Source organism: Polypterus senegalus, chromosome 5 (genome assembly GCF_016835505.1).
Source record: "Polypterus senegalus isolate Bchr_013 chromosome 5, ASM1683550v1, whole genome shotgun sequence".
In the NCBI taxonomy this organism is placed as follows: domain Eukaryota; kingdom Metazoa; phylum Chordata; class Cladistia; order Polypteriformes; family Polypteridae; genus Polypterus; species Polypterus senegalus.
In genome coordinates this window covers 52,830,446-52,857,241 of record NC_053158.1, presented here as the reverse complement: position 1 = coordinate 52,857,241, position 26,796 = coordinate 52,830,446, and the positions used below count along the sequence as shown (strand labels likewise).

The following is a 26,796-nucleotide window of genomic DNA, read 5'->3' as shown; positions in this document are numbered from 1 at the left end:
AGTGGATGAACTGTGTGAAGGGGGTTCAAAATGATGATATTAAATGTACAATAGATGGGAATGGAGCAGGTTGGTCAAATATAGTGTATCAATGTGGGAAAAGCATAAGAAGATGGATAGGCTGATATTCTTTTTGTCCAGTTTCCTTTAATCTTTATTTATTAAATACGAATTTCTTGGAAATGTTAAAAGGAATATGCAAACTTTAAGAAAAAAACGGTATATGAACTAACGCTGTCCTCTATGCACCTTCTCCTTTCAACTCCTATACACTTCTTTCCATTTTCCTGGTAAGAACGGAGACGGAAACACATTTAAATAGCCTTTGAAGTTATCTACCTTTAAGCATCACTGCTGGAAATCCACGTTAGCTCTTGTGGCCACATCGGCTTACTTTAGACTTCCGTGTACGCCATGGTCGATGGACGCGCTGTGATTGGTGAACAGCGCGTTCGGCTGCAGTTCCACCCCTCTCGCCCAGAGGGCCGCTCTCTCTGGCGGCGCTGCACCTCGTGATAGAAGCGCTAGTGCGGACGTGTTCCTCTTTCCAGCCCCCCGCCGGCTTCAGTAAGATCGCAGCTCTGCTCTCTCGAGCCGAAACTTCTGCAAACATGGGATTCCGCAAGAAAAGTAACAAGAACCCTCCGGTTTTAAGCCACGAGTTTATCATCCAAAACCACGCCGACATTGTTTCTTGCGTCGCTATGGTCTTTCTTCTTGGATTAATGTTTGAGGTAAGGGAAACTTGTGTATTATTTGTTGAACATGTTTGAAATTAGAGTGATGTTGGTGCTGTCGATTTTTGCAAACGAAAGAAACTGGCGCTCGAACAACTTTTTTTCTTTAAACGCGCAGTGCAGGTGGCGGAACTTTTTCCGCCTGTGAGCAGCTAATCATCGGCAACCCGTTAGTATCTTTTTGTGTCATCGTAAAGCAAAAGTTGTAACGTGAGACGCGCTTAGGAACACGCTGAAGCTGAACTTTTCGGTTCGGGAAAGAAGTGTCGCATTATGTGTGTTGGTGATATTATGCGAACTCTGAAAAGCAGCCCATCAACGGTGTCCTGTTGAACGTTTTGTTTCTCCGACTGAGTGATACGTGGCATTTACACGCCAGCTAGGAAGGTTACCATCATCTGTGCCTTTGTAATTATAAGTTGCGTTCGATTCGGGGATGTACATAAATCAAACAACCGACGGCTCAAAATAAGAATTTTGCCCAGCATTAACAGTAAAGAAAGTAGCGTTTTTAGAAAGGTACGCTAACCCCCCGCAAAGCTTGGTCAATCAACGTTTGAAGGCTATTGATTTCCTTGCGCGAGGTGCATTTGGGGACTCGCAGTTTGGCCGCTTTGAAAGCCTAAAGCGATTAGGTGCACGTTCTAAGTAGAAAGTACTACATCTCCCAAGAGCCTCGGGATAAGCGCGCCGAGTCAAGGGTGCGTTTCTGTAGATTGAGTTAGGAAAGCAGAACTGCGCAGCTCACGAGTTTGCGCAGACGAAAGAGGAGACTTCCTTGCAACTTGGCCCTTCTTGCCTGAAAACAGGCTGACGTGTACATGTCAAGTTAAACTCAAAACAGCAGTGTTTATTGATTACGCGTATCTTTTCAGTTGGGCAGCAGATGTCATGTGTTTGTTTAACTAATCAACTGTTATTTTGTTTAATAGAGGTCGATTAAAAAAGTTGCTGAAGCTAGACAGCTGTTTGCAAAATTATGGAAAAAAAGAACGTTTGTAAAATTATGGGGGGAGAGGATCTAAACACTTGAAGACCTGTCAATAATAAGCACTGAACGTTTTACTTCTCACCGTAATCCTTTATTGGGTTGTGAAGCTCCGTATAGTTGTTACGTAGTTTTCGCAATTTTTTTTTTTTTTTTGAAAAAAATTTTAAAATGCTCATTACAGTACATGATATCAGAGTAATGCATTTATTAGAGTTGTGCTAGGCCAAAAAGTTAAAAGAACGTTCCCACTTTACACTTTAATGATAAACAAGTAGGTTTTAATATTATTTAAAACATTTCTCTTTTCATGATAGTGTGTATGTTTGTATGATATGTGTATATATGTACAGTATTTATAGAATATTAATTATGTACACTTACTGAGCAAATTTTTGGAACACTATGCTATAATGTTGGGAAGGACCTGTTTTTTGTTCTCAAAATAGTCGTAATTCTTTGTGGCATGGATTCCATACGATTTTGAAAACTTTCCTTTGAGATTCAGGTCCATGGTGACGTTAATGCTTCACACAATTTCTGCAGATTTGTCAGCTGCACATTCATGCACCATATTTCCCATTCTACCACATCCAAAAGTGTTCAGTGGAATTCAATTCCAGTGACTGGGAAGGCCACAGAAGAACACTGAAGTCATTGTCATGTTTTTGAAACATGGTTGAGATGAGTTTTGCTTTGTGACATGATGCGCTATCATGCTGGAAGTAGCCATTCAATAGATGGGTAAATTGTGCCCATTAAGGGATGCACATGGTCAACAACAGTACTTAAATATGTCACGGCATTCATGCGATTATTAAAGTGGTAGTAATGGGCCCAAAGTGTGTCAAGAAAACTTTCCCCCACACCATTACACCACTATTGCCAGGCTGGACTTTTGACACACATTTATGCAGTTGGCAGCAAATTCTAACCCTAACATCTGTGTGCCTCAACAGAAATCGAGTTTCAACAGTCCAAGTTATGTTGGTCCAGTCTTCACCTGTCTAGTTTTGTTGAGTCTGTGTCCAATGCAGTCTCAGCTTTCTGTTCTTGGCTGACAGGAGTCTGTCTTGGTCGATAGGCTACAGCAGCAGAAGACCACATCTGCCTCAAGGTTTAACATGTTGTGCATTCTGAAATGCCTTCCTTCTCACCACAGTTGTAAAGTGGTTATCTGAGGTACTGGAGCCATTCTGCCGCTGGAACCAGTCTGGCCATTCTACTCTGACCTCTCTTATCAGCAAGGCATTTCTGCCTTTCATTTTTCATACCATTCCGAGTAAACTCTAGGGACTGTTGTGTGTGTAGAAAATTCAAGGAGATCAGCCGTTTCAAAAATCGTCAAAATCACTGAGATCACATTTTGTTTCTCTGTTCTGGTTGTTTATTGTGAAAATTACCTGAAGCTTCTGACCTTCATTTGCATGATACTGTGCATTAAACCACTGACAAATGATGGGCCGATTAGATAAATGCATGGATAAACGTGATAAATTGTGAATGTATTTATGAGCTAAACTGATCATTTTAAACATCCATCTAAATAACTGCAGAAGTAACAAAACTTCTGAAATAATAAAGAACAGTACTAAATGGATAGAGGTGGCAGCAGTTCTGATTTCTTAACTCTTTCAGGGCTGATGTCGACTTTTGTCAAAACAAGGAGTTGACGGTGGTAATCAACTGTAAACTGCAGCAAAACCAACCGTTATGTTTTAGTTGGACTCTCTATACTAGAAGGAAAGTTAGCTTCATTAGTTTGACCGATATTTTATGCGCTTGTGTGAGTAATAAGGTGCAAACAAGAGCAAAAATGGCACTGACATAATGGCAAGAGATCAAAGCGAATGCGTAATGCAAAATACTCCATGGACGAAGTTTTGCCTATTATCTCTGAACTGGACTATGACTTGCCGGACTCCGGTTTTGGAACAAGTGATTGAAAACAAATGTGAGGTTCCAGCTTCAGCTGACTGGTCCCCAGCTAATCATGTAGCTGACACGCCTACAGTAATTTTTGCCAAGAGGACTGCCACTTAACAATGGTAAGAGGTAGAAACCAGATTGCAGTGCATTGCGACTGTGATTGTGTAGCATGCACCAACAGACGTTTTATGTTGACTTCTGTATAAAGCCATTGCTTTTCAGAAACTGTTTTTTCGAAAAAAATATTCAGTCCTCAAAGAGTTAAGGGACAGTGGTAAAGTAATCGGTTAAAGTTAGAGAATATGGAAGATAACAATACAAATTTTAAAAGGAAATCCAAAGATGTTATGCTTCCAGATGATACAATAATGTAAAATGTGGTTAAGTATACATCTTAATATTTAAATGATTAGAAATAAAGACTGAATAGTGTGAATATCTTAAAATTATTAGAACAATATGGGACATTTTTTTCTTATTTTTTGGCAATGAACAGTTCATTTTTGGTATTGCTTATGTAGCGTTGATTATTCTTCTGCATATATTTTTGTATGTGAAACAAATATGATGAAGATTTACAAAGTAGGGTACAGGTGAGACTCGGACCATGATGCTGCTGACTTTCAATTGGACTTGCTACCATATTCTTTCTTCTCCAGACGACCTAGACTGGCACTAAAATCTCCCTTTACAACTGTTAAGTGCAAATCACCATTGCAGTATTATTTTTGGAAGTGTGGAATTATATTAACTAAGTATGCATCCTCCTAGAGTGGTTACTGGCAGTATGTCTTTTCTTCCAACGTCCAAAAGGCATACCTGAGGACTGCACTGGTTTCTGATTTGTGTGTGGTTATGTCGGTTTTCCAGACACACTGAAGGCCCATCCAGGGTTAATTTTTTTTTTTCTTATGCTGTGGCCTTCATAAAATTCACAGTCTTTTTTTTTTTAAATAATCTGTGAGCTTTACTGCTGCTAGATATCTTCAAATATAATGTGCCCGGTGCCAGCCAGTTGGTTAAGTATAATTTTATGTGTGGTGAAATCCAGATTGTCATTTTTCAGAAGAACTGACCATGGCCTGGAGTCGTCAAACGTAATGATCAGTGCTAGTAAAAATGAACAATCTCTTATATACACTAAATACTGCATTAGTAAGATTATTGCTTCCAAGTAAATAGGAGCCTTGCTGCATTTCCATGCACGATACTTCTACAGTTACTATCATGTGTGCGCAGTCCATTTCAAAACGCACTTTATTTTCACATTTGTAAGAAGACACTGGTTCTTGCATCATCCATTTTTCTAACCCGCCTTAATCCAATTCAGGGTCACAATAAGTTGTGAATGCGGTGTGTTTTTTATTTTATTCAGCCCTGAAACTGAGGAGGAAACTATGAATAGATTTTTACTTGTAATACTAGGAATCTTTAGGTTTTTACAGTGGTTTTCACCCTTTGCAGGAAGTAGAGTGGGTGGCAATTTAATTTCTGTGTATATGTTGGACCGCATTTTTTTCTGTCTGCTCAGAAAAATATTGGTGGGTTATCTAACTTTTTCCAATCAAATTGTGGTTTTTGACCTTTGTCATTTGTTCGTATTTAACTTTGAAACATAGTATATTGTCACTGCCACTATAACATGCTCTTTACATATCCTAAATCAATGTGGAAAGAGGAAAAAGTCTTTTAAAAAAAGGAGAAAGTTAAGTTTAAAAAAATGTTTTCAGTATTGTTCCTGTTAGCTGATAACCTGTATATCCTCTGCTTGAGGCTGAGGTAGGTGAAAGTAAAAGTATCTTCAGGTCTTTAATGGGGTCAAAGCCTGGGGTTTGACTGGGCCACTCAAGGACATCCAGGGACTCCAGAATTGTCTTGGCTGCAACTAAAATGGTCACAAATGCAACCAAAATTGCACTATGGCAATTATTTCTGCTTAGTTTGCCAGTGCTGAATGAAATTATTGAAACTTTAAACTAATAATATTGTAATGGCCTTTTTATTGTTGAGCGGATGTGCTATTTACACAAGTGTTGGTACAGGTTGAGATTCCCCATTGGAGATCTGTGAACAGAATTCTACTAAAGGCTACTAGATTCTTGACGTGTCTAGGATAGGTTTGATTGCCGGATGGAGAAATACGTTTTCCTAGCTGTTTACTGTGGCAGTGAATCCCAAATTGTAAATTTCAAGGCGAGGCTGGTTACGATTCTGCCAAAATGATGAATGAACAGCTGAATATGCAACAGATCATTAAAATACATGGAATACGAGACAAATATTATAAATACATCTGCGCATCATGTAGGTCCCCTATTATGAAGCTATGCCCTTTGGAATTCATTGCCTTTTCTGATCTGATGATTGTCACATTTTCGTGCATCTTTGCACACTGTATCTCTTTTGATTTAATGCAAGCTGTGTGTAAAATGCTGGCTTGTCCATCGGTAAACATGCATGCGCAGCCACCTCACCACTGTTTCGTCACACACAGTGATGTCATGGAGTCTGCATTTTAAAGTTGCAGGTGTATTATATGTTGTTGTTTTACTGGGATGCTCCTTGAGTGATGTTGTACAGTAAACTTTGTTAAAATGGTATCGAAGAATGCCACTTACCAGCTGTTTCTTCAGTTGTTTTGGCATGTACACTGTTCTGTTACCAATAAACTTTTCAGTGGGAGCTTATCAGCAAACAAACAGGGAAAAACATTCAGTGAAATATTAATAATAGTAATAATTCTAATTAATAATTCCTTACTTGACACCCAGTAACTCTGTACAAAGACATGTAAAAGATATATCGTTAAATGTACTAATCCACTTTCATGCTATGTCTGTTCCCTTGCCCTTAAATATTTACTCAGGTAGTTTTTTCTGTGTGTGTGTGTGGTTAGAAGAAAAGTCTCCATGGGGAAGGCTTTGTTGTGCAATTCAAATTTCACCTCTGTCACATGAGTGATTAAATCCATGTGAGTGAAATAGTTCTATTAAAGAAAATGCCTTGCCTGTCATGATCATCCCTTTAAATTTGGTCAAGGTCTCATTTTAATACTAGGTAGCATTATCCTATAAAACTCTTTTTCTTGTATTACATGCACCGTTGATCACAGCAGATAAAAAAAAAAAAAAATGATCAAATGTTTTTTAAAAACTTTTAAAATGGTAGTCTATCTGCTGTGCCCCATTCAAAATGAACAGTGGCTGGTTAAAATGGTATACAATGTCTTTGTCGTTGAAATGCTCCTCTGTTTACAAAATGAACACTGGACAGCTAAAATTGAGCTAAACATATTTAAAAAGATTCTAGGAAGTCTTTTGCCACTTTTTTTTTTTTCTTCACTGTGCCCTTTTGTCCTATTCACTGGAAGGGACACTTTTTTTCTCAGCTGGAGCAGAGCCGTAAAATGTGTGCCTCCTGCCTGCTGTTTGCATGATAAATACTGGAATTATAAAATTGTCCAAAAATGACTTGAAAAGATTGAAGGAAGTCTTCTATATCGCCTTCATGTCTATTGTGCTCCTCTGTCTCATTCATTCAAAGAGAGAGTTCCTTAGCTAGGTATTTGCTTTAAAAATGAGTGACCCCCAGTCATCTGCTTTCAAGATGAACACTGGACAGCTAATGATTGAAAAAGTCTGTGACTTACTACAGCTGATATGGAAAACGTACCAACCCCAAAAGCAACTGTGAGTGGAGAGTGATCAGTGTGCAATTAGACTATTCTATACACACATCTTCAGCAGTGATGACGATGATTCAGCATTGGTTGTCCCACATTTACTTTGAACTTTTGTTTTTCTGCACTCTGATCATACAGTACAGATATGTGCTATGGAACACCTGGCTACAAGCTCAAAAAACACTGACATTAATGTGGAAGCAAAGCACATTTCACAGAAAATGAAGAAATTGCCTTTTGTGGCATTTTGTCACTTTATCCATGACTTGTTTGAGGAAATCTCAAAGTTAAGTGTTACACTTCAGAAGGATTCTTTGATTTGGTGTTCTCACAATCAAGGCAATGTCAGACAGACCATGTTGAGAAAACAGTAGAGGCTATAGTCAAGGAACTGGAAAGCCAGTTTGAAAATATGAGGAGTAATACATAGCAAGGAAGCTTGCTTGCATCTGCAATCATTTGTTTCTCAGTCTTCTATGATAATTCATAGCCAGACGATTTAATCTCATTTTTTTAGAAAATGAGACTGACGCTTTTTAATTAACTGGTATCAAGAAGAAGTCTTGAAGAACACATGTGATGTCAGTGCTGTGCAAACGGATTGGATATTGCAAATCTGGTTAAAGGCAAATTCTCAAACAAGTCTTATAACAGTTTGTGGGAAGTCTTTCTGAATGTCAGTTATCCACAATATTCTACATCTTGCTGAGATCAAGTTTGTTGTGCCAATTTTAGCAGCTCAGTGTGAATGTGACTTTTTAGCATACAGCAAAATAAAATCAAAAGTGTTAAACTCACTCGGTGTCTTAGCCTTGGAGGATTTAGTCATAATCGGACTGAAGGCCCATCACTTGAGCAGTTTTTTATTGAGCCCTGTGTCAAATGCTAGCTCATTTCAAACAAGGGTAAAAGAAGACCAAATTACACTGGATGCACAGACTCGAATCCGGAGCAAAATAATGATTGTACATTATATTAAATTATAATGATATTCAGTTACCTAAATCATTTAGATGAGTACAAATGCACGAGGTATGGATGCACTGCACAGAAGGAAAAGAATTAGGCACACATTCATGGAGGCAGGAAGGGAAGAGATTGGAAGATCCATATTTTACACATTTTATTATTTGGCACCTAAATCAAAGTTTGAGGCTCCTAATTTTTTTTTTTCTTTTAGGAGCCATTGGCTTCTGGAGGTGAATTTGTCTGGAGTGCTGGGCTGTATACTTCAGATTACTCTTGTCCCAGTCTGAGGTCATGTGTACTCTTCAGTAATTTTTCTTAAAGGGACCTCTCTGTATTTAGCTGTTTTTATCCTTCCTTTCATTGTAACCAGTGTCCCGGTCCCTGCCACTGATAAGCACCCCAGTGTTTAACTGTATGAATGTACCATACAATTGATGAGCTGCACTTGACGTTTTGCCCACTGAGTTCAATCTTTGTCTCATCAGACTAGAGTCTTTTAAGAGCTGTTTTGGCAGTCTCCAAGTGCACTGTGATGTGCCTTTTGCTCAATAGTGTCTTCTGTGTATTTACACTACCTTAAGCATCTGATTGATGGATTGCTGCTGAGATTGTTGTCCTTCTAGCAGGTTCACCTATCTCTGCAGACGATTTCTGAAGCTCTGCTAGAATGATCAGTGAGTTCTTGGTCAACTCCCTGACCAAGACCCTTCTTGCCTAGTTGCTAAGAACTCTAGAAAGAGTCCTGGTGGATTAAAATTTTTTTCCACTGTGCAAGTATTGAAACCACTGTGCAATTTCAAAGCTTTAGAAATGGTTTTATACACTTGCCCTGGGCTATGCCTACTCACAATTACTTTGTGGCAGTCTTCACAGAGTCTCGTGGACTTTATGGCTTGGTTTTTGTCCTGATACATACACAGGTTTGTGCTTTTTTAAACTACAGTATGTCTAATCATGTTCTGGGCATATGTTAAAGATAAATGAAGCAAGCAGGATACACCTGACCACATTCTGAAGTGCCAGAACAAAGGGTCTGAATACTAAATCAGAGATTTCAGTTTTTGATTTTTTTGTAATAAATTTATCTGAAAACACGTTTTCACTTTGTCAGTATGGGTTATTGAGTGCAGAATGATTGGCAACAGTGGCAAATTTATCAGTTTAAAATTAAATGTACAACACAGAATGGGACTGAGTACTATCTGAATCCTCTGTAAATAAACGTCTGATCCCAGTACTCCACCACATATCCCTGCTTCATCGGACATCCCTTACATTATATCTTCTCAAACAGAAGGGAAAAATAGTGACACAGTAATCACTAGGGCGCAGGATAATATGGGTCAGCACTTGAAGCTGCTGAGAGAGTTCCTTTAGACAGAACATTTTGCTTCTAAAATAGGTTTAACAATTGAAAGCTTTATTGTTTTTACCAGTCAGTGCACACCTTCCATCTTGACAATCGTCATTGTTTTTCTGCTAAATTATTTACAGCACATTTAAGGCTATCCACAACCTTGTCCCTCCAGATCTGTCTGACCTCCTCCACGGTGCCATTCCCTCCTTTACCCTTAGATCCTCTTCCTCCATCCACTTGACTGTCCCCTTCGTCCATCTTACCACTATGAGGAGCAGAGCATTCAGTTGCTCTGCAACTCACTACCATCTGAGCTTAGACATATTGAATCATTTTCACTTTTCAAATCTAAACTTAAAACTCATTTGTTTAAGACTGCTTTTTCTCTGATTGCAATTTCTCTGTCTGATTTTAACTTGTATTTTACTTTTGTATATAATCTGTGTTTTGTCTATTGTTCGGTGTCCTTGAGTGTTTAGAAAGACGCATACAAATAAATGTATTATTACTAATACTGCCACACATTTACTGCATTCAAGTGCTATGAGATTTTTTTGGAGTTCACTCATGAGCTTTTACCTTCTCACTTCATAGCATTCGTGTGAATGTCTGATAGGATTTTGCGGCGAAATGCACTGTCACTGTTCATTTGCTATATGGACCACACAAAAAGCAATTGAAGATAGGGTCAACATTTTCCTATAAATAAAATACAATTTGACCATTTCTGCCTGATCTTTTTTTTTTTTTTTTTCTTTCTTTCTATTATTAACTAAGGTGAGAGGTGGAGAGTTTGAGTAACACTGATTTCTCCAGATTTGTTGCTGGGAAACTCCTATTTCATCTGACTGGTAGCATGAGAATGCAGCAGTATGGTTTACTATCCTCCCGAGTTTAATTTTATGTACGGTGATCCATACCGATTTATTTACAGAATGCTTGCTGCAAATTATTTAGATTCTTCCATCAGCAGGGTCACAGGTTGGGTACTGTACATCTGTCAATGAAAGATGATAGATAGTTTTCAATGCTGGGCCATTTCTGAACATCACAAAGTTCAAATGATCAGAGACATTACGAAAATGGGAAATTTCTGACAGCAGGCTTTGAACTTGGATGTTGTGATGTTTGGGGAAAGGCCAGCAGCAGAAAATTTCTCCTGTGTTAAAAAAATTATCAGATAACCTGCACGTTGTGAAGTATTTTTAGCCATTTTATTCAAGATCAAGATTGAGATGTTAGCCACAAGTCAAATGTAACATCATTCAGAAATTTAGTTGGAGTAATAGTCAATACATTGTAAGAAAAGTCAGGACACAAGGAGCTGACCCAGGTGTATACATATGTCATAATTAAGAAAGATAAAAGCAATATCTTAGCTGTCCATGGACCCCAAGTGGTGTTTTTTCCTATGATATTACCTGGAGTTTCTGATTTTTCTCTATTTTGTTCTCAACTGGGCATACGCCAGTTATTATTTTAATGTAGACCTTCTATATGCCTGTTCTGTTTAACTCTTTCAGGGCGGATGTCGACTTTTTTCGAAATTCAGGGGTAGAGGACAGTAATTAGCTGTAAACTGTGACAAAACTTGCCGTTATATTTTAGTTCGACTCTCTTTAAAGTTAGCTTCGTTGATTTGACCGAGATTTCCTGCGCATGCATGAGTAGCGAAGAGCAAACAACCCCTCAATTGGCATCGACATCTGGCGAGAGACCAAAGCGAATGCGCAAATCAAAAGGTACTCTGTGGACGACGTTTTGCATATCCTATCGCTGAGCTGTCAGATTTTGATGCAAGTGATCTGGAGATCGAAAGTGAGGGACCAGCATCAGCTGATCGTGGTGCTGAACATGTCCGTATAGCTAATGCACCTGGGAGAACTGTCTCTTACGATGACAAGAGGTACAAACCAGATTGCATCAGACTGCTGCTCAAAGGCAGCCGGCTTGTCGCGTATTCCTGTGGGTCGTAGAGATGCCGAACAGCACCGACAGCAGCCACGACATGCAGCAAAAGACAATTTATGTTGATTTATGTGTGAAACCATTGCTTTGTGTGCTTTTCAGAAAACTGGAAAAAATATTCAGCCCTCAAAGAGTTAATTTACTGAGATTTAGTCTAAGTTCCACACTATACTACATTTTCATTGAAGTGAATCAGAAATTAGTCTCAATTTTTGCCTTTTATCCACATTACAGTGGTGATTTTCCTCAAAATTGAAAACGCTGTAGATTTCTGAAAGTGCTGGATCAACGTTTTAGTAGTTAGGTGAAAATGTACAGTTTTGAAAGCGCAGGCTTTAATCATGCTGTGATGGGTTTGTTCATATTATATGGCCCTTCCCTGATTAAATCCTGCTCTTTACAACATCTTATTCCTTGACTGCTCTCCCATCACAGAAGAAAAACCATAGTCCCAACAAAGCGAGCATATAAAAGTTGCTTTCCATGGCACTTGTTGTGTTGTTTACCTGTATGCACATAACTTGTATTTTTCACGGTTTGATTGCTGCATACATGCTCAAAAAGCAAATAATTTACTGTTTGCTATGGTTTTGTTCTAAATCCTGTGGCCAGCAGTGTAACCACTCATTTACAGAGGCACTACTTCTTCCTGTTTCTGCCGATGTGTTGCATGTTCGGTATGGATAAACAGCTACATAATCCTTTTTTTTTTTTTTGTCATTTTAGCGTAAATGTGAAAATTCTGGTGTGGACAGAAAAATGTTTGTTTTGAATCACTGTGTAAAAATAAAAACATAGTAGTGTGGACATAGCCTCAATTTTGTTTTACTGTTTTTAAGTTACATTTTCTGCTTATGTATTTAAATATTGTAAAGTTTAGCAGCTTACTGCTATCGAATTATACTGTAGTCCTACAAGTAAACATTCTGAGCTCTAAATGGCACTATTCAAGAAAATCAAACTGAATAATACCACAGAACCTAAAATGCCATTTTAGGATGAGAACAAATTAGTGATACAACCAAAAATGACCCAGAGAAAAAACAATCAACATGAAGAGGGTAAAGTTGAATTGATGTACTGGGAATACCATGAGCATCTCTGTAATGACCAGCACAATTTTAATTGGATGTATAATGCTATCTTGCATAAAATAAATGAAATGAGACCTGTTTGTAATACATAATCCAAACTCATCCTTAACCACTTTGTCAAAAATATTCTGACATGAGACAAATTAGTTGTATGAATATATGGATGGGTTTCATATTAGCAACTGTAATGCAAACCAAAGTTATTGAAGAAAGTTAAATGAATTTTTGTAACGTAAAAACAAAACAAACATTCAGTAACCTTATTGACCATCTGCTATTAAGTCAGTCAGTCAGTCTGTCTACAGTATCTAGTTAAAACAGTTGTTTGGTAGTAAAAGTGGGCGTTGCACATTTTCATTTCAGTGTTGCAACACTAAAAGTAAACTTATGTCTTTCACATGGCACACACTCAACAAATGTCTGCTATGTTGTGATTCATTTTTCTTTATCTCTGCACGTTCAACTTTCTCATTTCAGACAGATCTGATAGGTTAATCTTCTAGAGCTGTAATTTTTCCTTGACCTTTTCGGCATCATTCACACATTTTATTTTATTTTTTTAAACCTGAAGACTATTTTTGTAGTGTGAACAATTATAATGTTCATTTTGAAGAGTTCTGACCAATGTGTGTTGTAGGTAGTTTTACTTTTTTCAGTCATGATATCAGTTTCCTCCTTTTAATAGACTGGGGTGGTGGCTTCAGCAGTATAAAGTAGGTAAAAAAATGTTTTTTCTGACTTACAAGCTTAATTAGTCCTTGCTCTATTTCAAAGTTAGTCGAAGTAAGTGAATTACTTAGTTGAGGATTGTTTGTTTTGAAAGCTCTTCCTATGCTGTTTATCCACTCCTGTTATTTGACAATGCCATGTTGTCTGCTTCCATTCACCAATTTTCAAATCCATTCAATCCAGTTTAGGATTGCAGGAAGCCAGGACCTATCTAGCCACATAAACCCACTCTCTCATTTACAAAAGATCTCAGTATTTAAAGCACAATCCCCTTTTTATTGTTGTTTATCTGCAACTTTGTTTTTTAAGCCACAGACTTGAAATCTAGCACACAGGTATTTCTTAGTATGTCAGGTTTTTAAAATATGACGTATAGACTTGCTATTCCGAAACAGCAGGCACTTCTCCAGGTTTGAACAAATTGGAATAAATAGTACACTGAGATATATTAACAGAAAAAGGCACATCATTCAGATTAAGATGCTCTGCATGTTTGCTTTTCAGCCATAAAAGTTTGATACTTGTCATTTATGTTTAATTTTTCTCTTAAAGTAAGTATTGGACTTGTTGTTATAGTGGGGCCATATTGTCTCAAGTTATTTATTGCAATATGGTGTCACAAGTGTAATCTCACACTATTAAACCACAGCTTTCTCGCTTGTATTAGAAGCTGCATAATGTTAGGATTTTTGTATATATTGTAACTGTCAATTTTTCCCTTGATGTGCATTATGGTTGGAGTTAATGATTGTAACCCCACAGCTCATGTCGGCGTCCTTGGAGATCACTGATCTTATTTAGTCTAAACACTTTTCAAATGTTAAAAAAAAAAAACAATGCCCATACAAATCCAGCAGAGTTGAAGTTTCAAACTGTCAAGTGGCATGAAATCTATCGACAGGCAAATAGATTCCACACATGTTGTGATGTGATAGATAATGTAGAACCACCTACTTATTTGGGTTGTTGTGTTTTTTTTTTTGGACGCAGTTCCCTTGCTATATGGCCCCATAACACACTCTGAGTAGCCATATTGTCACTTGAATTATTTGTTGCACAAAAAGAAGAAAACACAAAAATGTAGGCAAAAAAAGCTTTCCTTCACTAACAGTCTATCAAATAAAACACATTCAAGGGTAATTGAGTTTGGTAATATTATTTGTACTTATTTTTTACTTTTCCACTTTGCCAACCAGGCCACACACCTAGTAACCTGGTTATAATCCTTAAATTCAGGACTTTATGATGTGGGATTAAACTAGAGTACTGTGAATATTCTTTAAGAAATTAAGAATGCAGAATTTGTCCCAGAGCTTTGTAACTGTAAGGCAACAGCAGTAACGACTATGCCTGTATGCTTTGAGATCTACAGTATAGTATAATGTCTCTTTAATTTCATACTTGCAGATAACATTTATCATTAATGACTCCAAGCTACTCTTATCTATTAAGAAGGAGTTCAATACAAGTGATTTTTTTTTTGGTATCTAGTTCACTCATGCTTTCCACAAATGACAAACTGAAAGACAGTTCTGTGCTTATGCATACGTGGTGGGGTAGGGGGTGCTGACAGGAGTTTAATGTATAGCCAGCACCTTTCAAAACAAATGTAGCAGCCTGGTAGAGAGCAGAAAGGAAGGTACACTACCAGACAAAAGTTGCCTAACAGTGTTCAGTTAAACAAGAACTTGCTGTGAAAGAATTGTTTGATCAGTTGGCAGAGAATGGGAGAGGATATCCACCTTTAATTTGTCACTAAAGGACTGTGACACATGGTGTAGGCCTTTCTGAACACCCTGCCTGCTGGCAGTTGTAAAAACAACATATTTCAGAAGACATTGGCAGTATATAGAACTTGCATGTTACACGATCAGTTATTTTATTGGTGTATTTGCCCCATTCATTTACATCTGTCAGATTTGTAGTGTTTGTTTTTATTTGTGTTTTTGGTGTTCATTATGTAACAAAATACTGTTAGGTCTGCTTAACCCAGTTTAAGGTAACAGTTCATTTTGTAATTTTTTTAATTTATTTTGTTTTGCCTTTTACTAAAGAGTTCAGTAAAGAAAAACAATAAGTTTTGGTTTTTTTTTTTTTTTGCTGTGTACAGTGGTAGGTAACATAATTGAGATTTCTTCAGACTAGGGAGAAATGAATAAGTGAAATGAGAAGGGAGTGTATAAAACAGAATCTGCCTGTATATGGTGCAACACTGCCAGCTGTCACAAAACCACATCCAGAAAAATTATTCAGAGAAGTGTGTTGCCATCTCTGCTTAGAAGTACAGTGCTCTCACAAGTTAAGGTGTGTGAACAGAGAGCTGTTGTGCAAGGAAATCTTTATGATCAACATGTTTAAATCATTTACAGTATATTAAATAGGAGTATTTAGGGGTGATCACCACATCATGCCAATAATAAATGTGTTCAGATTTAGTTAATCCAAAAACTACATTTTTCAAAACTGTCATAAGATGCTTTTGAATCAGTTACTCAGTGCTTGTTAATCAAAAATAAATTGTATTGCACACTTTTGTCAACTTGGGTTTTCTTCCATTTTAAAATGTTTGTGATCTCTCATCCATTTCAGCCATTAAGAAATGAATAAAAATAAGTGTGGGGTTTAGCCAGACATGACAGATTAACACAGCACATGGACTGCTGGCTTTAAACATTTAAAAGAGGAGTAAATTACAGAAAACTGCAATTTATAGGATAACTGATTTTTTAAAAGTTTTATCTTCACAATTATATATTAATTAGCTACATAAAATTGTGTTATAAAGTGAAGCATTTTTTGTAAATTTTAAATACCTTGTCTGTTCTTGCAATTTACAATGAGGCTGAGGGGTACTAGGGTCTAAACTTGGGGAAAAAAGCGTAAATTTGACAAATAACATCCATTTTTCAAGGCAGGAATGTTACTGTATATTAATCTACATCTTGAAATTGTGCAAATATTGCAAAACTGTGTTTCCACAACACTTTAGAAAGGAATTTAAAAAAAAAAAAAAAAGTAAACTATTTTGTGAGATTCATCCATTTTAGAAGTAAACCAGCTCTTTACCTAATATTGCCAGTAGTCTTGCCTTCTGCACCACTGTGTGAAAGGCAAGAAATATGCACCAGCCCATCACAGGAATGACTGACACACTTCCACTTATGCACAATCCCATTCACACTAACCTGGAATTGCTATTTGAAATTATCTTTATTATCTTTGTAGCTTTGTCTGTTTATTAGAGATAACACTCAAAGTCTGGGAGAATGTGCAGACTCCATATGGACAGCAACCAGGCACATGATTTAAACCCATGTCGCTAGATCCATGAAGTGTCACCTGCAATGATTGTTGCTGCCCAACATAAGAGCTAATCATCTACACGGTATTCGGTTTGCTAGTAAATATTTCCATTGTTAAAACTCTGTGCCTCTACAACCCACTTCACTTGCAGCTGCAGTGAAATGATTCACCTGAAGTATGTTAGGAATTGAAGTTGGCTTCAGTAATGAGAAATCAGGAACACTTTGTTTTCCTCTTCAGCTGCAAATAGTCACCCATTGAGAAATGAATGCTGCAGACCCTCCGGTTTACTTTCAGCCCGTCTTCCACTAGAGTGGCCACATCCAAACTAAGTGCAGAAAGCCATAACTTTAAGGTAGCACGATCACCACAAGGAAGGCAGTAGAAACTTTTTATATATATATATATATATATATATATATATATATATATATATATATATATATATATATATATATATATATATATATATATATATATATATGAATATGCACATTTTGAACCATTTTCATCAGCTTCAGACACTGTTTTCATGCTGATTATATTCCTTATTTACAGTACATCTAAACTCAACCCATAATGTAAATGTATTCTTACCTCAAGATAAATATTTCTGAGAACCTGTGATAAAATAATTTCTATTTTCTTTTTATTACAAGGATGCATCATAAATGTGGAAGATTTTTTTATATACCTGTATATATTTGAAAGCTGGTACCCTTCATCTCCATTGTAAGCTGCAAACACAAAGTATTTTTTAAATGTATACAAATACTTCAGTTTAGAGCACAGCTTTGTGTGTCAAATAAATATATACCATGATTGTGAACAAATTTTAACTTGAAAAATACCAAACTTATTCTTTAATGGGCTAACCGCATAAATTGCTCTTGTGGCATGTATTGTTTATTTGTGCAAATGAAAATGCATTGTTGATCAGTATACATAATCAGCAGCCTGGTTTTTTATTTTCACGCTTTGTTCCACACACACACCCCTAAACCCCCGCCTTAGCTGTTTTTGTTTTAGTATACTGAAAGGTAACATGGTTACCACTGCTCAACATCATGGATTCATATCCAAGACATGGTCCTTGTTTGTATGCATTTTTCTTTATATACTCTGGGCTTTCTCCCACAGTCCCTAAATACTTGAATATTACATTATTTAGGGATGCCACACAGGGCCTAGTGTGGGTTTGTGCATTGTTGCTGGTAATTGATACAGTTCCTCGGCCAGTGTTGCCAGATAGGCTCCAGCCTTCCATGACTCCTGAATGGGTGTTTTTAAGTTATCTCCAACAAAATGCTGGAACATTTAAAAGCTTTTTCCCTCCATTTAAGCTGCAAAAAGGGTTTGAGTATAAAGTGAGAAGGAGGCTCATTTATTTAAATAAAATACAGGCTGATATGTTTTAAAGCAACTAACCAACTAAATCTGGGGCAGATGTTTTTGTATGGCGTAAGTTTTGTGAAGGACTCCATTCCAAACCCCCCAAAGGGTACCCAAATACATGAAGTAAAAACAGTTTAATGTACAATCGAGCAAATGGTTACCATTGAATATGCACGTTTCTGTTTGAGAGTTACATAGCGTGTGTGTGTGTGTTATTTGCAGCACATACACAGTCCATGCAGACATAAAAATTTGGAAGTATGTTGTCAAATAATTTTGTCTGTGTGCTCTAAATGTCTTTCTGCATATGTGAATAGTATGAACTGGCCTTAATCTGCAGAGTGTCTTTGATGGTTTGTTTGGAACTTTTTGGGTTAGTCCCTTAAATGGTTCTGATATTTTTTCAATGAATATAAGAAGCTTGCTGCTTTCAATTAGTCTAAGGAATGCTACTTTGAAAAGACCTCTTGTGATGGTGTGCTCTTTGAAGAATGCTCTATAAGAGAAATTACATTTACTAAGTAACTACAGGCTTCTATTCAACGTTGCTGATCTTTATTAAATGGTAAATTGTGTGCTGCTGAGAAATATGATGAGTTGTCTGTTCATGGTAAAAGAAACTGTTGAGCTGGCGCTGTAGCAGATATTGACTGTGCTGGACCATTCAGGAGGAGCACAGTGAGCCCACCCAAACAAACCAGTTCTAGCAGGATGGGCCTAAAGTATTGAAGTCACTAGATGAGTGCTGTTTATTGGTTGTCTTGTGAAGCACTCAAGCAGGTTATGTGTCACATCTCACTCCTCCCTCCAGCTTAATACTGCATGTGTTATAATAAGCTCTGTCTTAAGAGTTGAAGATCAGTATCTTATTTCTCAGACTATCCTGCTGCATTTTGCACGTAACTGCATTTTCTTTTCTTTTTTTTTTTAATTAGGTCACAGCCAAGGTTGCAGTGTTGTTTGTTACAGTCCAGTATAATGTCACCATTACAACAAATGGTAAGTGGTGTAATATGTTTTACAAGCATAAACCTATGAAAACTATTTTTGGTGTGTGATTCAGCAAGTAAACCTTTTTTTTTTTTTTTTGTCATTCAAGCAGTGACGATCAGTGATAGTGTCAGCTAGGAAATATACTATAGTTATGTCACATTTTCTTATTCATCTGTGTTATATGTACATATTTTCTAAGCCTTTTGTTTCATTAATGTGGTATTTATAGCTTCATTTTGAGAGAACATCTTTGAAAAATATACCTTTTTTACAGCCTTAGTGTTGCCTTCCAAAACTTCACAAGAAATTTGTTCTTTATGATGAATAAAATAATATTTTTACAATTTCAAGTCAGCATAATAAACTTAATGCAGAAGTCAGAATTGCATACTAAAAAGAGGTTCCTTTTCAAATACCACATAGTACAAGGGTGGTTTATTGTGTTAGCCATTACTGATGTAATAAGAAGTCAAGTAAAATTACACCTTTTATTGGCTAACTAAAAAGATTACAATGTGCAAGCTTTTGAGGCAACTCTGGTCCCATGTTGAAGTCTACATTGATTACTTAGATTTCAACCCAGGTAGCCCAGCTACTTTACTAGATGATGTATGCATTTGTGGGGGTAGTTTGACAATGAATCATGTGACTCAGCATCTAGATTACAAGCACACTTATTTACTTATCGTAATCAAGATGCTTCTCATTCTTGTCAGTCACATGATTCAATGCCAAACCAACCCCACTAATGCATGCATCATCTTTTAATAAATTACCTAGTAAACCAGGTGTGCTACCCGAGTTGAAATCTGAGAAATCAACGTAGACCTCAACATTCATGACTTCAGTGCATCTTGCAGTGCATAGGTCTCTGATTTATGCCATTTAGTATGGGATTTGTAAAAGCAGTCTTGATGTTTATGATGCACCATCCATTCGGATGACAAATGCAATACATTTTATTACTAACCAACCATATAGACACTTATCCTTTTATTAAGGTGGATGGGAGACGGAGTATAGAAATCCTCCTAAATTAATAAGTACATGATATTTATAGTTAAATCTTGTTTGTATTGTTGTAATAATAGTATTGTATATACACCGTGCAGTAAAAATATCAACATCTGTGCTAGTCCTAAGGTAATAAAGTATATATGACTATCATGTTGACCATAGGTCTGAGGTTGTTTAATAAAATTGTAGTTTCTTTATGTCAGATTCAGCATTAACTTTGCACTTTGTGTACAGTTCAGGGGTGTACAAAGTAACTGCACAAAAGCATCTTGTATCGCTTGTTGAGTTTGTTGGCTAGTTTCAGAACCATCTCTGCAGTCAGCATATAAGGGCAGCATGTCTTCTGCTAAGTAATATGTGTCAGTGTCTGTGATCTTATGTGTTCTCAATGTTTGCTAAAATGGCATACTACTTATAAACACATTGGTATTGCTGGGATTTAAGGCTACAGGCAGCTTATCTTGTGTTTCCCTTTTTGCAGTGCATTCATTGTAGAGTTCTATGTGGTGTCTGTGATGCAGTTATAAATTACTTGTGTTTCCACACAACAAAGCAACTTCAGTTATGCATGTTTTGTACAATACCAATGTGCGATTGATCAATGTTAGATCAGTATCTCAGTGATCAAATCCAAAGTACTGCCAAATGACAGATTCAGATTTTATTTGTGTATCAAGTCACCAACTTCACTTTCCTCTGTACTCCTATTGACATGGTACAGTAAATGACAGATTCGGTTATTCTGTCATTTTCAAAAGCAGACACTCCACTAGGCCACTAACCTGAAACAAATGACAGTGGAACTGATTGAGGAGGCTTCTGATTGGTCAGCCTTACTGTGTGTTTCACATGTCCAAAGTTCCGTTGGCTAAAAGCAAAACCCCCTGTTTTAACAGCCACTGGACACTCGTTGCAAAATCACAAAAAAGGAAAAGTAGCTTGCCTGAAAACATGAATGAAAAAATTAGTAACATTTTTATACCATAGCAAAACTGTGGTCTGTGCTTGTTGCCAAACACTATGTATATTTTTAAATGTTGGGACACAAGTATGTTGTGACTAGGCAACCACAGACTGTTATAACTATGCTATACATATTCACACGTACACGTCTGTTGTGAAGTCTTATGTCGGAGGCAGGGTCATCTGTGGTTTAACATTTGAGGTTTTTAGCCACATTTTAATTTGAGCTTTTCTCTTGCTGGTTGTTGTACAGTGGGTTTTGAATATGATATAAGGGACAGATGTACATACTGACTCTGCATGCTTAGATTTGTATGCAAAGATGTGGATTTCCTAGCTGTGCTGTATACTTTTTTCTTCTGCGGGAGATGCAATAAAGCTTAATCTTTATCACGGCAGACTCAACATTTAGTAGAAAAGCTAGCACAGTAGCATTCTCTGCTTTTATTCAATATATCTGGTGCTCATGGAGTTCAGATATGTAATTTGAAATGACAGTGAAATCTTGTGATCACTACCTGTTTGTTGAAGTGAATTTAGAATGAGGGGTAAAGCGTATGTTTGAACTGTCTAAGATGAACGAAGGTGATTGACTGACAAGTCATTAGGATGACCAACTTATATAGAAAGGTACAAAGCACTTAAGCTGTATGTGCCACTGATAAAGGAGCCTGACCGTATTGGTACTGCAATGCAAATTCCACATACTATCGTGGAGATCTTGACTTGTAACGTTTCACCTTTCCACTTTAATGTGAGATGACAGTTGGATTTTTGGGAGAAATGTGAGGTCACAGTCACTTGCTCTTCAAGTAAAAAGTACTTAAACAATTTGTTTTGTAAAAATAAACAGCAAACTAAACTTTATTAAAGGTCCGTTGCATCTATCCAAATGTAATTCAACCGCAAAAATGATACTTCTGGCTAATCAAATTGTGTTTTAAACAATTGATTGAGGTGAAAGGTCAGTGTTGCATCACAACTTGGAAAATTCGGGTAGCTTTATTCTCTCTCTGAATTGTCTGGTCAGAGCTCCAACTTCATTCATGTAACATTCCTGACTTGGAAATTTGAATTTCCCATCTCTCTGATAGCACATGACCGCAGGATACGTCAACACAGAGTGAAAAAAATCAAAATATTGAAATATATTAAAAAATAAATAAATAAAAAAACACGATGAAATTGAAAATATAATTCAACCTTGATTTCTGTTAATACTTTTAGTATCACTGATAATTTTTTCTGTGCTTTCTCTTATGTTTTATATATGATCTGTGTTTTGTTTTTCAGATTTCCAGGAGACCAAATTATACAGTATAAAACAGAGTATATATAGCAAAATGCTCTTTAGACAGTCTTTTTAGTTTTCTTCTCTTGGTTAGTGCAATACCTACAGCATGTGCATGCAGAAAATAAAACCTCATTTTCTGTTGTGTGTTTTTTTTTTTGTTTTGTTTTTTTTTTTTTTTATAGAGGGACCAGAAGAAATAACAATGAACTATTTTCAACATGGAGTGAAAGATCTGGCCACAGCTTTCTTTTACATGCTGGTGGCTATTATAATGCATGCTGTCATCCAGGAGTATGTGCTTGATGTAAGTTAAGAACTCAATAGGCATACTTAATTCCTTTTGATTTGTGTCCTGAACAACATCATCCAATTTCCTCTACATCCTAAAAATGGCATTAATGTTTTTCACATCTGTTTTCTTATTCTTTTCTCTTAAAAGAAAATCAACAGGAAAATGCATTTATCCAAAACCAAGCACAGCAAATTTAATGAATCAGGACAACTAAGTGCCTTTTATTTATTTTCGTGCATCTGGGGTATGAGCCTTCTCATGTCCGTAAGTATAATTTGTTTAAATTCTTTTTTTTTTTAATTACAAATTATAGGTTTTCTCAGTTACATGCTCCATACAATTGCTGTATCATCACCTTCACAGTAGCATCACATTTTATTAGTCACCGGCCTATTTGACCCACCTGCATTATAAGTAATAAAGTAAAGGAGGTTGAAATTATATAATGAAAAATATATCGGTAAACAACTAAGTTACATTATCACTGAATTTTGTAACTAAATATTGTTTAATTTTAAGAAGAGAGCTGTGAAAATACTGCTAACCGGATGCTGAGCCTTACAGTCACTTAATGAGGTTTTAGGTCATTTTTCTTCGTATTTAAAGCAGCTAAGATACAACAAATAGTATCAGCAACTTAAAGCAGCAGGCTACAGCAAATGTAACTGGCTATCTTACACACTGAATTTAAATGCTTGAAGGTCTTTTTTTTTTTTTTTTTTTGGTTCAGTCATAAGAGTACTTTACAGTGCTGATCTCTATTAGTAATGCAATTCAAGAAGAAAGTTATAATCCCAGTATAGACTGCACAGTCAGCTATCTTGTCGTTAGAAAGTCTTGGTGTTATGTCTTTTTTTTTTTTCCCCCCCATCCTTAGGTTCTAAAATAACTGCTGCTGTTTTAGAAAATTTGAGAACAATTTCCTTCATTATTTTGTTAAAGGTTTACTTCTGCTCTTTCATTCTGTTTGTGTGTGTGTGTGTGTGTGTGTGTGTGTGGTGGTAAGAGGTTTACTTTTAATGAGAGATTTAATTAAGATGTGTATTTTACAAAACTCAAGTCTAATTTTGATCTGAACTAATAAGTTTCACCCCTAAATATCATAACCTTATTTTGACATAGTTATGTACTGAAAGACAGAATAGTAGATTGGGAAGAGGAGATATAACAGCAAAAAAGGGAGTATGTCATCATCCATCACCTCTAAGCAAGAAACAAACCCAAATAGAAGTGGCCTGAGCCTGCTTAAACATATTAGGGAGAGACCCCACCTTAAAGTGTTTAAAAAGAAATAAATGTAATACCTGAGAGTAAAGGTTTAGTAGAACTAACCTGACCCTGTTGTATCAAAATTACAGTATATCCATCTTTACCAAAAATGAGTTTATATTTATAAATTTGTACTTTGACATGTGAAATACAGTGGCTCAATATTAGCATAATAAGTGCTCTATATAGTGTGTTAAGCCCTTAGGTGAAGCCCCCTTATTTTTCACTGTAATGTAGTCACTACATGCATTTTTCACCAGTTGCAGTCAGTTTGATATCTTGTAACATAGAGGGTTTGGCTGACACACATAGCAATTGTGAAAGGTATTATTAAGGAGGTACCTGCCAAAAATTACCTTCAGTTAACCCCAAGAATGCAATACAACATACTTCTCAAGCCCATAGTATGCATGAAGCATGTTGATTCTAAAGTAACACATTTCAGCTAATTCCAGTGAATTACCCAGGGCAGGGAAGGTGGACCTGAAATCGTGGAGGTGGTATTTTGTAAAAACCATTGCTTCATTCAGAGTTTGTTATATCGTGATTACTACTGACTGTTGTGAGCTGTGCTCATTGCCGACAACAACTTAATGAAAATTAATTTTTCCACATTGACAAGTGCATGCACATGTATAATGCATTTGCTTGTACAGAACTCACTATCCTGTAATAATAATAATACATTTTATTTATATAGCGCATTTCCCATGCTCAACTATAACTATCAAGTAAAGGAATAGATGAATCTGTGCAGTTAGATTTTCCTTCTTTGTTTGCCTCATTCCTGTATGGATGTTGCTCCTGTTTGTTGTTGTACTTGCCGCTGTCTGCTACCGAGGGTTTTGATTTAAGTCTGTTAAGATCATATGATTTTTACTTGATATACACTATATGTATTATGTCTATATATTTTTAGTAGTGTTGTAATAACCTAAAATTTCATTTTCTTACCAGGAAAATCTTTTGTCACACCCTGTCCTTTTATGGGAAGGTTATCCTCACACTTTAATGTCGTAAGTAATTCACAACATATATATTTAAAAAAAAAAAACTGATCTGCAGTATGGTTTTATGTATATCAAAATGTGTTGTTTCTTTGGTTCAAGCCAGTGTTGTATCCAGAATGTGTTGGTTCTCACCAGTGTGTCAAACATTACTAGAATCATTTGTAGTTGTGTTCTCATGAAATGCAAAAGGCACCAGCTGCCATCGTGTTTGATAATTTGCATAAAACGACAAGGCACCCAATTGACCAATCACATTGAAATGTTGTACACTTCAAGAAAATTTGTAGAGAGTTTCTTCATTGAGATGCACTAAATAGGAAACACTGAAATTTGAAAACCTCCCATTTAAAATCATTGGTGAATTTTCAAAGTTGTCTGTCCTAGAATTTTTACATACCCAATAACCACTCCTGACATTAGAACAGATCCCCAGTACAAGTTATTTGAATGTGTGGTGTCATGCAAGTGTGTCTCCTCACTATTATATCAGTGGCTTGTGTGAACCTGTACAGCACTAAATGAGTTTTCCAGTAGCCTTCAGATGTACTAGGTAAGTTTTCCATAAAAGTAAAAAATGCAAGCAAGAAAATCAAAGTCACATAAAGCAAAAATCACTTAACTGGTTTGATTACTGCAGCTTTCAAAACATGCAAGTGTCCAAATTCACCTGAATGTTATGAAGTGCGTAGGTTTAAGGTTTTTTTGTCATTTTCAAATATAGTTAAACATAAAACATTTTGTAGCAGGTAATAGGAATCTACAGTATGTTTCTGTGTATAAGGTTTTAAATTAGGGACTTATAATGGCACAGTGGTTAATTGTTTTTATTGGAAAATCTCAGCTAGTTAAAGTTTTTGGCACGTTTGTTTGGATTTTGTCCAGTTATCCTGATTTCCTCCCACATTTCAAAGTTTTATAGACAGAACTATGCAGCTAGTGCAGTATAATGACTAGGGTGGTAAACGTTTAAACCGCAAGGTTTTATTTCAGTTCTTGCATCTCGTGCACTGTGTGACCCAGGCAAGTTCACTTCATATTCCAGTGCTCCAATTTTAAACATTTATAATGTTTCCTGAGGTTAATATACCATATAATAATAAGCTTGCACAGCATGAGTGGGTTTGGAACATTATAGCTTAAGAATTCTAGTTTCAACACTGCCAACATGATGTTTGCATGTTGTGCTTTTTTTTTTCTTCTGGTATTCTTTGTTGTTTATTATCATGAAAAGGTTCATTGATAATTGTAAATTGTCACTCTGATGGACAAATGACCTATCCAGTGTTGGTTCCTGCAATGTGCCTAATTCTGCCAGGATAGGAATCATGGGTTTCATTTATAAAACTTTGCATGGATTCATGAAACTGGACACTGCTATGTGTTTATGTTGGCAAGAACATGTTAGGTTTTATGTATGTATGCCAGCACCATATGAAAACTGGATGTAGCGCCTAGTCAATTGGTTTATGGCTTCCAGCAAGGGGGCCATGATGGGAGTGAAGCGTGGCTAAAATATTGCTAACCTGTTGGCCAGTTACCTGCCTGAGAATTGACAACAAGTAGTCAATATAAACTGAAGAAAACTAAAAAATTTTTTTAAAAGTACACAGAATTGGTCCTCTTAAAATGGAACTAAAAGTTTATACATCACTAGCCAACCCGCAGAGTACCATACGCCGCATAATCAGGCCGGTTTTTTAATAATTTTTAAGCACAGGGAGAAAATTTTAACATTTACAAAATCGCTAATGTAATAAATCAGCAAGAAAAGCAACATTGTAACAATGCACGGAACGAACCAACACAC

General features: G+C 36.5%; 1 protein-coding gene across 1 annotated transcript in view; it reads left to right on the top strand.

Moving 5' to 3' along the window:
• Positions 1-488: 488 nt before the first annotated feature.
• tram1 (translocation associated membrane protein 1) overlaps positions 489-26,796 on the top strand; it is a 45,471-nt gene continuing 19,163 nt past the window's right edge. The window contains exons 1-5 of the mRNA XM_039754636.1: positions 489-734; positions 19,087-19,150; positions 22,601-22,722; positions 22,858-22,974; positions 24,937-24,995. Of these exons, the coding sequence (XP_039610570.1) occupies positions 612-734; positions 19,087-19,150; positions 22,601-22,722; positions 22,858-22,974; positions 24,937-24,995 (485 nt within the window). The 5' untranslated portion in view covers positions 489-611. The remainder of the gene's footprint in view (positions 735-19,086; positions 19,151-22,600; positions 22,723-22,857; positions 22,975-24,936; positions 24,996-26,796) is intronic.